The sequence below is a fragment of the Leptosomus discolor genome, chromosome 10 (assembly GCF_034619465.1).
Source record: "Leptosomus discolor isolate bLepDis1 chromosome 10, bLepDis1.hap2, whole genome shotgun sequence".
Taxonomy (NCBI): domain Eukaryota; kingdom Metazoa; phylum Chordata; class Aves; order Leptosomiformes; family Leptosomidae; genus Leptosomus; species Leptosomus discolor.
This window is the reverse complement of record NC_141400.1, coordinates 3,449,314-3,463,593: the sequence shown is the minus strand read 5'-3', so window position 1 is coordinate 3,463,593 and position 14,280 is coordinate 3,449,314. Positions and strand designations below refer to the sequence as shown.

Below are 14,280 nucleotides of genomic sequence, written 5' to 3'. Positions count from 1 at the left end.
TGTTTTGTAGAGAACTCAATTTATCCTGGGATAAATCCATGTGCGTGCCATCCAAGTCAGTTGGACTAATGGGTCTGTGTATGAAAAGTAGAAATTAGCCCTTGTGTAAGATTACATTTAGCGGTTTAACAAGGCATCAGCCGTAATATGCTCTTTATGTGATCAATTAAAATTAATATGTGAATCTTACCTTTTGTATTTCTCAACACTATAAATAGTACAGGGTTAGCACCAAGTGGTACATTATCAAAAACTCTGGTTTTAAAGAGAGAACTCCTTACTGGGTTTCTTTTGCTATGCTTCTATGATTATTTTTTTTACCAGGCTCTGCAGTACTGTGCTCTTTTATGATTTAAAAAAAAAAAATAATAATACAAACCCCAATGCACAGATAAAATTTATTAAAACTATTTTTTGTCAAAAAGAATATTTATAAGTAAATTGAAAAATTTGTTTATATTGTTAAAATATTTTTTATTCATTAGTGTTTCTTATTGAGGTCTACTAATTATCCTGAAAACATACCTTTAAGTAGGGGCTAATTATCTATGCATAAAATGTTGTCTGCATTTGAGCTGGAAGGATTCTGAAGCCACATTTCAGTCATTAAAGGGAAAAAAAAAATAAATCTCAGAACTGATGTTAATAGAGATAGAGATTAGCATGGTCTTCTGTAAACAAAAAAGTTGATTTTTAAAGAAACTTAACTTGGAAAATGACTTTAAAAAAAAAAAAAATATGTTAAAATAACAGTACAATGAGAACCTCAGTGCAACCTTAATTGTAGCTTGTTACGAGTATCTGTTAGTCTTACACCTCATTCAAAATATTGCGAGCTTAAATTAACGTTTTGTTGTTGTTAATACTTTAAATACATTAATACAGGAAGCACTCTTAAACTTTAATACACAGTGTTCATATATTATGTTTTAATTTGCATTATTTATTAGGATAGCTTATTGAATAATCAAAAGCATTTCCTAAGCATTTTGCTAGTGTTATCACTCTAAAACTTGTGGAAACCTTGTTTGGTAAAAGAATCTTTGCGTTTTTTATAAAAAAAAGATTTGAGCGAGACATTTAAACTAATGAATCAAAATCAGATATGTGGTCATTATTGGCTGATTATTACTCCATCTGCTCTGTGCTAACGTGAAAATCAATTACTGTGTCTCTTTCCCACTGACAGCGTATGTTGATCGGGCTGGCAAGGGATCTTCGAGGGATTGCCTTTGCACTGAACACAAAGACCAGCTACACCATGCTGTTTGACTGGATGTATCCTTATTACACTGTGACAATACCAGCTCTGTGCACAGAGGGATACCAGGCCCCTTGCATTAGTTTAATAGTATGGCACAGTGGGGAAGAGGAAACAAAGCTAAATGAACTAATGTGTAATCAGCTAAAATTACAGCACAATGGCAACCATGCAGTTAACTGGGAAGGACCACAGAGAGGTCACTTTTTTGTTGTGTCACACTACTAATCTAGAAAACGTATCCAAGTGGTTTTCCTCCCTTCATAGATCCCTAATGTTTTCATTAAAAAAAAAAAAAAAAGCTGTGTCTTTAACTCCAAACACAATGTACCTACATTTGGGTTAACATCAAAAGTGCTTAAAAAATACTATACAAGTGCTGTCTGGGGACGTTTCTCTCTCTGGTATGAATCATGTCTTTAATTTAGTCAGTTACTTTCTATTTATGTCAACTCTATTAATATCACAACACCTGCAGTCCTCTTGATCCAGGAGAAGATGGACATCTGAAAACAATCAAAATCTTTAGACTGTAGGTTTCTTCAATAAGTAACGATAATGGAACTCTGTTTGCTTTAAATATTGTATACATTTTTATGCCAACAAATAGAAGAATACTCATGGGTTTTTTCTTAATACTATAGAGAAATATTTTGTATTTTTATGAAGACAGTAACTGCAATTCTCTATTCAGGCACATAGTCATATTAGTAACAAACTGCTGAAATATATAGTGAAGTTACTATGAAAATATTTGTTTTATAATTTAGATCTCACAAAGCTATGGAAGTTAATTATGTATTTGTTTTCTTTATGGACAGAAAAAAATAACATTCAAGTGCAATGACATGCTTTACCAGAAATCAAGCTTTTAAAAATATTTTGTATTTTAAGTAAATAATGAAACGCTGTTGTTCTCTAATAAGAAAAGAAAAAAAAAAGAGAATGCATCAATGTAGAATTGCAACTAGGAAATTAGCCTTCAAGGACTGAAGGGCTGTACAGCAGAGCCTGCTATGATCTGATAGATGTCCTTGTGTGGTGGGTGGGTAGCAGGAGACCATTCAGATAAGCCCTATTTAAGACCTTCACAAGCCTGCGGTGATTCTGTCTATGTGCAAGCTCAGCTTGCAGAAAGTAAGTCAAAATATAAAGCAGTGTAATCTTTATTTCTCTTAAAATCAGCGGAAAGCATCCCTTAATTTCAGTTTTAGAGGACTAGAGGAAAAAAAAAAGGGGGGGGGGGGGTAGAACTACTGAAGCCACACTGTGAATTAGCATCTCATTTTCTAATGGGCACCATTGGGTACATTTAACTTCATTAGTACTATTTGTGCTTGTGTTACCCTAAAACTTAATAATAAAATCAGGAAGATCAGCAGATCAGTGCTGCTTCCATTTCAAATTCTTTTTACTTTGTTTTTCCTAGTACAGCAGGAGTATCATGCTCTTCTCTGTGCAGAACTGCAAATCTCCGGTTGTAGGAGGAGGGCGAACAGAGACTTACCTCCTCTCTGTTTGAAAGAAATGGATTCGTCCGTGGATTTGGTTTTTATGCAAGGATCCAGGATATGTAATCCTCAGGACCCTTTCCTGATTCTTTTTTTAATGAATTTTATTTCAAATTAAAAAAAAAAAAATGCCTCCAACTTTTGGATTTCATTATTCTGTATTAACAATAAAAATAGAATGAAATGTAGCTTTGTGTGGAAAAGAAAGCTCAGGCCTTCTCAGTTTCTTTTCCCTTGCACAGGTTCAAATTTTTCTTCTTCCTCACCTTTAGCTGTAAAGGGTAAGAGCGTGCTTCTGTTCAGTGGATTTTACCTCATTTGGCTGAGTCCAGCTTTATCCAGGTATTGATCCAAAGCATTATAGCAGAATAAGCTGCAACTCTTATTTACTGCATATAAAGACAGAAAGGTAAATGGGACGAGAAGGGAGGGTCAGGTGCCAATTTTATCATAATTTTATCAAGTTTAAATATCCTTTGATTAATGTATTTCTTTTGTAATTTCAAATATATCATCAGAAAATGGTTTTAATTGCAAAGCACTTTTTCAAACAGATTTTATTCTGTTATGTTTGAAGCCCTAGTATTTCAGTATTGAAAATGGCAAATACAGAATGTTAGCCAGAAAAAATCTGATTTACTTGCATTTGTTCAATAAATAAACAATACAGAGGCAAAGAATAGAAGGCTAAGCTTTCAAAATACCGTAGGATGATGTTTATTCTGAATTGAGGACTATCAGAAGTAGTCAGTTGTAAATTGTTGGTAGGAGAACGTATTGATAAGCTTTTCAAGTGATTGCAGGAAATGTTTTGGGTCTAAGGCCTATCCATAACGAAACAAATCACACTCGGTAATCTCTCACCTGAGAGTTTAGTCTCTTTTTTCTCATAGCGATGTTTAGGATTTAAGTTTTGTCCAGTAGATGGCAAAAATGAGCAAAAATAATTTCTTTCAAGTTCTTTTGGTCTGGAGGTGGGGGGGGGGAGGCACGGGGAATACTGTTGTATCTCGTATTTTACCGTTATGATTAAGTTATTAGGATCATGGTTTAGAGGTGAATCGTCAGGTATGCTGAAGCTGCCCTACATTGCCAGATAGGGCTGTTTTGTAGCAGGCTTGCTTATACTAATTGAGTTTCTCTAGCAAATCAGGCTCCTTGGAAAAAGGCCAAAGGCTTTTCATAATTGTATTGACAAGAAAATGAATATGATAAATGGTGTTCATTCAGCTGAGACAAGATTTATAGTTTTCCTCTGGCAAGGGATGAAGAGAAAATACTTATAATAATAGTAAAATTTGTTTTAAAGTTGTATTAGGTGATCTCTCAAAAGACTTCATTAAAATATTTCCAAATATTTTAAGCAGCTTCAGGTGTTAAGTATAGCATCTTCCCAGAGTATCCAGGAATGGAAGATGAAGAAAAACATCACAGAAACAAACAAAACAAAGCAAAAAACCCAGGATATGAAAGTCATTTATTCTTCCTGAAATATTGATATGTCAAGCTGTCAATGATGATTCCAGTACCACAGCTTTGGAAAGTTTATTTGTCTTTTGTATTCATAACGTGTGGTCTCTGTAATTTGTAGGTCATTCCTGAACACACAGGTGTGGCCTGAAAAAACCTGTGTACCCATTTGAGTAGAATCAAAACCTGGTTTTCTTAATGGTGATGATTCTCCTTATGTATTACACTCTGCTGTTTTACTTCCAGACTGCCTGGATAAGATGTTGAATGTTTAATCTGTTTTCTTCCATACCGATATGAGACTAGTCTGAGGTCCTTGGTCTCGCAGTCAGATGTCCATGGAGATTCAAATGTGAGTTCAGGGTAATATCCACTTTTTTGTTACTTTCATTTATTGTTTCTTACAGTTAGGTGGTAACCCATAGGCAATTTTTCCTATGTTCCTCCCAGTTGAATCTCAGTATTTAATGACTTCTGTTGTCTGTAAAAGAAAAAGCTTGCAATAAGAAAATGTGTTGCAAGAATTAGATTATTAGTTGACTCAGAGTTGGCAGCCAGCTAGATAGCACACAATGTGTATGCATGAGTGCATGAAGTTGTCTGCCTGTATAAAAATACCTGTGTGTATAGATACACAGACACTAAGTTTATGGGAAAGTGATCTGCCATTGAGTTGTTTTATCTAGCGATCATTTAAAAGTTCCACTTGAACTAGATACTCGGGTGTCTGATCATATGCTGCTACAGATGTGGATCACGAGAACAAGCAAAACAATCTTTTCACCAAACTATCATTGTTACGTATTTATCCAAATTCGTATCGTATTTCTTAACAAAATAAACCCGTGCAGCAATAAGATGGCTTGTTCAAAATGATTCTGTTTTTGAAGAACTAAATTTTCAAGTTTATATGTTTTAAGGATTCAGGATTAGGTACAAATTTGAAAGAGCGAAACAGCTGTAGAGATTGGAGTTTCGTAATCACAAGAGAAGAGGAGAACACATTTTCTTGTGAAACAAGGCTGCCTGATGGGTAATCTGTTGGTAATAGCCGTTACTGCCAGTTGCATTGATTCAAATCTCAGTATCATTTTTTGCAGTTTGAATTCCTTTGAGCTTGAACTGACTGGTCAGGTCAGGTTCATGACTTAGCCAGGTTCTTTGAAGCTTGATGTTAAAACACTAAAAAATAATATTCTGTTTAAAATCAATTTATTACATTTTACTGAATTTATAAAAGAAATAATAAATTGCTGAAGCCTATCTGTTGACCCTAGCTTTTATAAAATTTGACTATAGTTTCCATTCTTTTCTTTTACCGTATTGTCAATGAATATGGTCTCAACGCTTAATTTTTTGAATTAAGATAGCTAATCGTACTGGATGTATCAGCAGCCTTTGATACTGCTGACTTATATTTTTGTGGTTTCTACTCCATGAAATTCCACAGTGGAACTTTGCAGCATTGCCCCATCTCCCTTTTGAGTTCATGGGGTTACTAGGAAGGCTAAGGAAGAGGCATGACTTAGGAGAATTAATAGCACAGCTCAGTTCTGTACCTTACATCTGCTGCATCTTGAGGATATTGACCATCCTCTGTTGAGAGTGAGCTGGATTGGAAGTCCACCTCAGAAAACATGGAACTGGAATTAGTGAATTTTGAAAGGTAGGAGATGGCATGGATCATCTATGTCCTTTGAGGATATTTTAGGTAACTGAGATTTGAATTTAAATCCTAGTTTATTACTGGGCAACTCTCCATGGTATGTTTAACTCTAGTTTATTTGATTTAAAACATAAAGAACCCCATAAAGGAGTGAGAAGCAAGGTCTAAAAGTGTATTTCACATGTCAGCCTCCTCCGCTATATATAGTTTATGCCTGCAGTGCCTCAAGCAGCTGGCAACAAAAATGCACAAGTCTTTAGATGCTTCAGACAGACAGCAGTAGTCAGAATGCCTTCCATCTGTCTGCACAGTGCTGTCATTCATCAGTACTGCTATGTCTGACAGCTTTAGCCTCCACCAGAAGAGCTACATCAGACTGAGACATGACTGTGTCTATATATCCTAGAAGTGTGGAGACCTTTATGTATTCCAGACTCTTGTCTCACAGTCCCATGTTGAGTGCTTAGCCTGTATTCTACTTTGTAAGATTCACTGTAGTTACCTTTATTGACTGAACAGGTAATAGCATTTTCCTAAGAGTAGTCACTATTTGTCATGTGGTTAAACAAAGCAGAATGATATGACACGAAATAAAGTTAAAAATTAGAATTAAGTTTATTATTAAACAAAATCATTGACTAGATTAGCTAGATCATGTTTAATAGCAAATTGTATAGTTAAAATCTCTTGGTTTGCTATAAATAAACCTGTTTGATTCCTTTCCAGTCAAGCTGTGCTACCTTATTTTCATTTACCAGTCTGCATTCTTACCCAATTAAACTCTTCTTTTCAGCATGTTGCAGAAACTAAGGTCAGCTTTGTATCAAATAGTTGCATGAAATATTGTGATACAGTCAGTAACTCATGAGATTATTTTTTTTGTTGTTACATTGCAGAGTCTACTAAACTTATTTTTTTCTGTGCATTCTTTGAAATCCTGCTTTAAAAGAATGGATATCTCTTGGGTGCTAATGAGCAAAGAGATCTCCTGAAAGAGTTCTTAGAAATCTAACTTTGTTGGTCTCCCACACACAGTTTGGCTGAACTCTCTTGAATGTTCTGGAAACAACTTCATACAATCAAATTGTTCCCAACCATTTGTATAGCAAACATCATAGATACGAGGTGGCACTGAAATTTGGGGCCCAGGATTTGCCAATACATAAATTTGTGTTCTTTTTAAATTAAATTGCAATTTGTGACGTACCATTCATTAAAAAACCCAAGCTCATTTTATATATGCACTTACAGGTTCACCTCACGTTGTGCAAACTGCTTTCCTTTCCCTTCATCACAGCTCTGGTATATTAACTATTTCCCACTTACCTGTTAAAGTTTCCAAAGGATTTAGTCTTTTAAGCAGAGGCGTCCTTAAATGTATAGGTTCTGGTAGTACCTCTGTCCAAATGAGCTGCCAAGGTCTGTATCTGGCCTACCCACCGAATGGTGTAGCACAGCGTTAGGGAAAGTTGGTTTGCAGTGTGTTACTTCTATCAATAGACTCTTTAACTCAGTTTGGTGAAGATACCCTGCGTACATCTCTGTCCTGCAAAGAGCTATTGAACTGTGGTACCGTGAACCTGCGTGTACAACCCCTATCTTGAAGCTGATGGCAGAATTCATGCAGAACAGGTAAGAAGCACATGGAAATTAGATAAGTGATGAACACCGCGATGGTATGCGTTCTCTGTTCCATCCTTCTATGTTTTGCTTATCCTCATGATGTCTGACTTTAAGACTGCTACTTTGTGTTTGGGAGCAGAACTCAGCTTTCAGTGTCATTGTATTGTTCGACCAAAATGGTAGATGTTAAAAATCTGCTGGTAAGCGTTAATTACGGGAATATATACAAGAGACTACTGTGATTTTATATTCGGTGTTAGTGAAAGTGTATGCTTTAATAAGGGACAAATACTGACTCCATAGTTCAATATCAGAAGTTGTCTGCTGCCAAGATTTGCTGCGGGCTGAATTTTTGCCTTCAGCCAAGCAGCGTACGTATGTGCCTCTGAAATCGCAACTCCCTTTACGGTTTCTTTTGCAACGCAACTCTTCCAGCCAAAATAGGAAAGAATGGTATCTAATACAGCAATATTTGTAATCAACATGTAGATAACCTGTCCCACATCTAAAAATCTTCTCTGTGGACTAACCAAAAAAGCCCCAGGATGATTCTGGGAGGTGATTTCAATACTTGACATTGCAGTAGTTAGAATGAAATTCATGTTCTACCACAGGTAACAGAACAATTTATTTTGGGAAATAATCATTTAGTGTACTGCCCAGAGGAAAAAGATTTGTAAATTAAACATTTCTAGTTGAAATGTCTGTGCTGAATACCTTTATGGCCAAAGGAAATGGAGTTCTCAGGAAAGAAGTATGCGTTCTCATTGTTTCTCATTTTGCCTTGCAAATCAAACTTACAAGGAAAAAAGTTGAAATATTTGAAATTTGAAAAAAATATTTAGTTGAATCTAGTGACAGGAGATTGGTGCCTTAAAGTTCAGACCTGGCTCCCAGTCAAACGCTAGTGTGTGCGATGTGCGCTCAATCCCTGAATGGCTACGCAAGCCGTAAGGCAGAGTTCCATCCTTCTTGTTTGTGTTGGCTTGCTTGCTGTGACTCCTCCTTTGGTTTCTGAAGGCCAATTATGTCTTTTATCCTGGCAGTAGTATAGTAAATTGCTGGAAAAGTTTAACCTAATTTTATTCACGATGCAGTGCACAAGCAGTATACGCTAATAGTGCTGCAACTTATTTCATGGAGGAGATTGTTAAAGCATAAACACAGAACTCTAGTAACAGTAAACAGAAGCAAAGAGGAACTGGAACAATAAATCTTATGCAAAAGACAGCTCTTCAAGCTACTTTCCATATTCATGTTATTCTTCTACCTATTGCTATTCAGCAAATCTGCCTTGTTCCCTTTAGAAAACGTCATCTGGGGTGGTGTTTTTTCACGAGCTGTGTACTGCATTAACTTTTACAGGTTAGAATGCATTATACAATATACTTTGACGTGGTTAAAATATGTTACAGAGTATCAGATTGTGCATTATTCCACTGATATTGAGACGATGTACTGGTTTGGGTTTTTTTTGCCTCTGCCAGCCATTATAATTTTGTGCGTATGGAATACACAGATGTTTTATACAAGGCACATCTTATTCATTTATAAACACCCAGATTTACTCCAGAGTTGCAGCAAAGGACCCTGCAAACAGGGACTCGACAAAAAATTGGACTTGCAGCAAAGAAAGGTGCCTACTGCTGTCTCTGTGATAGGGGTGATACAAGGACTCCACGTTTGATCAAAAGTGGATGACTACCACATAGGTCAGCTGGGGAACACTCTGGTTTACATCACTCAGTGATGACTCTTTTCGCTTTCAGTCCAAATAAACACTAAGGGTAAGTTTTGCTAAAGTTACCGAGAAGCTTAAGACCTGTATTCGAAATTAACCCGTAAGTACTTCATGGTTTTCACTTGGCCCTAACTAGGACTTAGGCTTCTTTATCACAAAGACAGATTGGAAAGATGCAACAGGGACTTGGGCAAGGGCTCTGTTGTGTTTCCAGATTGGGAACAAAGTGGTGGTTGTTGGTTTGGTAATACCTGTGCATCAGGGAAGACAACATGGTGCAATCTTCTTCAGGTCTGAATGTTTGTAAAAAGCATATATTACAATTCACGCTCGGACGACTGGCTTATGTTTGCCACAGATTTTACGTAGCAGAATAACCAGTGGGAATTAGTTTATTTTTAAAAGCTATACAGATGCAGAAGCAGGTTAAAAGTTAGCCTAACCGCTTGCACGATGGAACCTTTGTAGCATTCTTCTGACCTGTGTATGGGCACAAGATGTTCACCGCTCACTGCAAGATGTGTGTGTATTGTCTGGTCACCTTTTCTGGTTAAAATTGTCTTTTGTCAGAGGATTGTTTCTTTGGCAACCTAAGGAGATAACTAAAGCGCATATCATTGGACTGAAAGCTAGAATTAGTTTATCACGTAATTGTACCTTGTAATCAGCAAATTTTTTTTTGTTTTAGGAATGAATCCATTGCAGTTTTCTGCTTCGATGACCATCTGAATATTTTTGCTGTTATTTTTTAGATCACAACGTTTAAATTTTGATGTATCATCTCCAAATGGAATTCTTCTCTTCCGAGAAGCTAGTAAAATGATTTGTACATATGGTAGGTATTCATTAATGTTTCCTCTGCAGTGTAATTCTTTGCCTGCCTTGTGATATAAAAACCCTGTTAGTTCATATTGCTGAGCACTGATGGATTTGTGGAATATGTAGCAGGACTATAATGTGCCACAGCCAGTATCATCCCTTTGTAAGTGCAGAGCTTACGTGGCAGACCCTTGGAGCTCGTTTACTTTCATAGATCAGGGTTCATTCATGTAGCCTTGTTGCTTGTATTGCTTTTTTAACTCGAATGCCTGTCTTTTAGCAACTGTAAATATATTTCAGCAAAGATACAAATACTCATGAGGTGTTTGGTCTAGGCTACTGATTGATAGGTGTGGGTTGATTTTATGTATTCAAATTATATTTCCGCAGTTCCAAAACATAATAGGATCATAACAGCTTTACCCTAGAGCACTGTTAAAAGTGTTTATAATAAGTTGCTTCATTTTACTGCTCCCACTCGTGCATGCAACTGCAACAGGTCTCTGACACCAGCAGTTTATACAACACTCCAACTAACTTTGTAGCTTACCATTTTGCTTTCTAAATATTTTGAAAGGAACATTACCAAGTTTTTGTAGAGCAACCTCGTTTGTAGTTTGTATAAACAGGAAGAGCCATAAATGTCCTGTTTCTTTTAAAGAAAGAAAATTGGTGCATCAAATTTGCTTTTACTACTTTCAAGTTGCTTTCAGGGTCTGGAAACTGTGTGTTACATGGCTGCCTGTATAAAAAACTTCAAATGTAATTTTGCATTTGATCTGTAGGGCACGGAACCAGTATATGCAGGATGCATAAAGCATTTATTTATGACAGAAAAAATTACACCCAAGTAACACTCGCTCCTTGCAAAATCATTTTTCTGTTTCTTTTTCAAATATACTGTGTGGTGAGCTAACACACTTTTTCGGCTGTGTTCTTAAGTAAATTTGTTAGAATGATTAAACAAAATAAAAATAAGATTTTCCATGTATGAAAAGATAAAAGATAAACTTTTAGATTTTACTACTCAATTTCTGTTAGCTCTTGTACTTAATTGCTGCAAGCTTTCTTTTGGTGATTTAAAAAAAAAAAAATCAAGTGTGGTCATGATGATGCTTCAGCCCTACCTGTCTTATGGTGCCTGATCCCATTGCAGTTACCTTTTCTTTTTTTTTTATTTCAATCAGCTTTTACCATCCTTTCTGCACTGATGGAAAACATACCATATTATTGGGCATCCATTCATCTCAGTTGTTGGCATCAAGTTTCTGAACCTTATTTAATGAGTAAACCACACTAGTTGGTTTCAACCTCCTTCATTCCTAATTCATGCCTAAAAAACACTTTGTAAAGAAGCGTTTTGCTTTCAGTTGCAGCTTTTATAGTGTGTATGTGAAGTTCATAAAATTCTCAGCCCTAAAGCATTGTTAGCTCTTGCACATAAGGACCAGACAACATTTTCTGGCTCATGCTAGAATTTAATTATGCAACGTAAAAGGAAATTTCAGGGCAGTACAGATTTAAGATTTAAAACTAAGCCGTGGAGCCATAGAGCCTTGTGAAGCCTGTGTCCAAACACCCGTTGCCCTCTTGGTTAAATTATGTGAAAGATACTTAGGGATGTGTGGCATCTACCTGGAGATTTGTGCCAGAGAAAGAAGTTAAATGACTGTAAGAGCTTTCTCTTGTGCTTCTCTTTTGTGTCTTTCATAACTTTTCCTATGGAAGGAGGACATTTTACTCAACACAGGTTTAAGGGGAGAACTTCTTACGTCCTTAATGTCCTCTAAAAGAAAAATTTAAACTCACCTATCAACTAAAAGTGGAGGAAAGACATAGATGTGGGAGAAAGCCTCCACTCTATATATGTTGTTGGGTGGTTTTTTTTTTTCATTCTGCTTTTAAAACACGTTCATATTACCATCAGAGTGTGAAAGGGTCCCATCAGTGATCTGTCCACTACTGAGGTGTGACATTTAGAGGAATTATTTAGGTTTTCTTTTCTGTGAGTGACTGCCAATATTTATTCCAGGACTGGACTCACTGCGAAGTCAGCATGAAAGGCCTCCCAGTGCAGTTGGCTGAATTGGCCACTTAGAGCAGAGCTTTCCAGTAACCCAGCTGGCTCTGCCCTGGCCCAGATGGGCAGCCCTGGCCTGGCCATCGCCGTGGCTCAGCTGTGGGCGCTGTAATAAACATCCTAGATTAGTGCTATTTCAGACTGCTACCGCCATCTCTGAAGTGGTCACTGGCTTACAGTTTGGCAAGGTTTTGCTGCCCACTGTAAGTATTTCAAGATACAACAATTAATCAGCTTTGAATAATTGCTGTTAACAGTTTTAGCTTTTGTTGCCAATTACTAGTTAATGAGATTTCCATTCCAGTGTACAGAAAGATACAACTCTTCTGGAAATGTGTTGTAAGGATTCATTACTTCAGTTATGTATTATCTTTTGAACATACAATTTCCTATAAAAATATTAAGGGATTTTGCATTAATTTCAAATGCGTTCCTGAAAATCTCATTAATTGTGCTTTTAAGCAAAGCTTTAATCTATAATACTGTATGACATTTTAAGTATTTTTGACGTTTTGACATAAGTATTTGACATTTAAGTCTTTTAAACATATGTAATCTTGGCAGACATCTGGGGAAAAATAAACAAGGAAACCAAGTGATGATGATAAAATTCACTTTGGTGTTCTTGAGCAATGTTTCCAGCCCCACATTCTGAAAAATTGTGAGATTCAGTTAAAAGAACGAATCTGTACGTGCCCTCTAATCCTTGGGTTCAGTTTTCAAATCTTCCGCTGTACCATTACTGCAAGTAACTTAAATTCTGAAAATAGTTGAGGTTCTCGCATTCAACATGATTTTATGGCCGATGCATTAGAGAAAAAAACAGAAGACACTCAGAAAATGTGCAGAGATGACAACAGACAGTATATGCTCGTTTATCTTACCAATTCACCCAAATCTCTTGTATATGCCTGCAGCTTATAGTGAGCTCTGCAAAGCTAATCAAAAAGACACCTGAAACTCAAGATAGATTTGATTGATATCTGTACTATAATAATTACCTTTTTAAACAAGGGAAACACAAAGTGATGCCATGAGACAGAGGAGGAAGAGTAGACGCAAACATCTTTCTTTAATTACACTCTTCTTGTGGGAAGATCCTTCCTTTCTGTCTTGCTTTCAGATATAGACAGAGTGTGTTGCCATAAACTCTGCCCTGCCTCCTCTCATCCCTGAGAAGTTCTTCTTTCCATCACCTGGAGACCTGGCTGCGTTTGCTTCTCTCAGTAATCCCATGGTAATCCCTGTCTGAACACCAGGCTTCCAACTCTGCATGTTACCTCTCACCTCTCTTCCTTGCTGTGCCCTTGACAGTGAGTTTCCTTCTCAGGAGAGCTCAGCAGCCCTCCAGGGAAAGATCTGGTCCATCTCCCGCAGACAGTGTAGCTTAGCCTTATTGCTTCTCTTTTTTAGGAGAATATAACACACAAACAATAAATGAAAATATGGCTTAATTGTATTGTACTTCCATTGCAAAGTGAAATTTAAATTTGGTTTAGCACAGGATTTTTCTTCCTTCTCTCTCACGTATAATGATAGACAGAAAATGCTAGTAAAAGTCTTATTTTTCAGAAATTTCACCTGCACCAAATTAAACACTAAAATTTCCGGTTATGCCTTAGGTCCACTGGGAGTCTTCTTGCTACATAAACCTATCGGTGCATAAAAATGTCATCTGAAATATGTGTCTGTCCTGTCAACACTTAGACAAGGAGTTAGTAACTGAAGCAAGGTGGCATCAGGTGGTTCTTCTCACCACCGTTGCACTGTTGCACTGGTGATTATTGACGTAATGTTGTGTTTTCCTAAGTCTGGACAGCATGGATCAAAGCGGGTTTGAGTAACAGATACTTTGCAAATATGGCCTTCTTCAGCAGTTAAAATCATCTAGAATATCGATGTGGATTTGTTTTGTGTAAACGCTGTACTGTGGTTTACATGGGAATAACTTTGAACCAAACATTTGGTAACCTAGCATGTCGCTTTCTTTCCCTCTTCAGTTTTGCCAGTTTGTGATGTCCATTTATGTCCAACTAGTACCTCCGTTTGCTGTTTATATGTACTGGAAGATCTGTGCTTGGGCTAAAAATAGGGGAAGAAAAGGGCAGA

General features: G+C 36.7%; 1 protein-coding gene across 1 annotated transcript in view; it reads left to right on the top strand.

Annotated features, from left to right (window-relative positions):
- The window catches only part of RANBP17 (RAN binding protein 17), a 163,072-nt gene that overhangs the window by 110,390 nt on the left and 38,402 nt on the right, over positions 1-14,280 (top strand). The window contains exons 20-22 of the mRNA XM_086470933.1: positions 1,190-1,278; positions 7,433-7,540; positions 10,025-10,107. Coding sequence (XP_086327059.1) covers positions 1,190-1,278; positions 7,433-7,540; positions 10,025-10,107 — 280 coding nt within the window. The remainder of the gene's footprint in view (positions 1-1,189; positions 1,279-7,432; positions 7,541-10,024; positions 10,108-14,280) is intronic.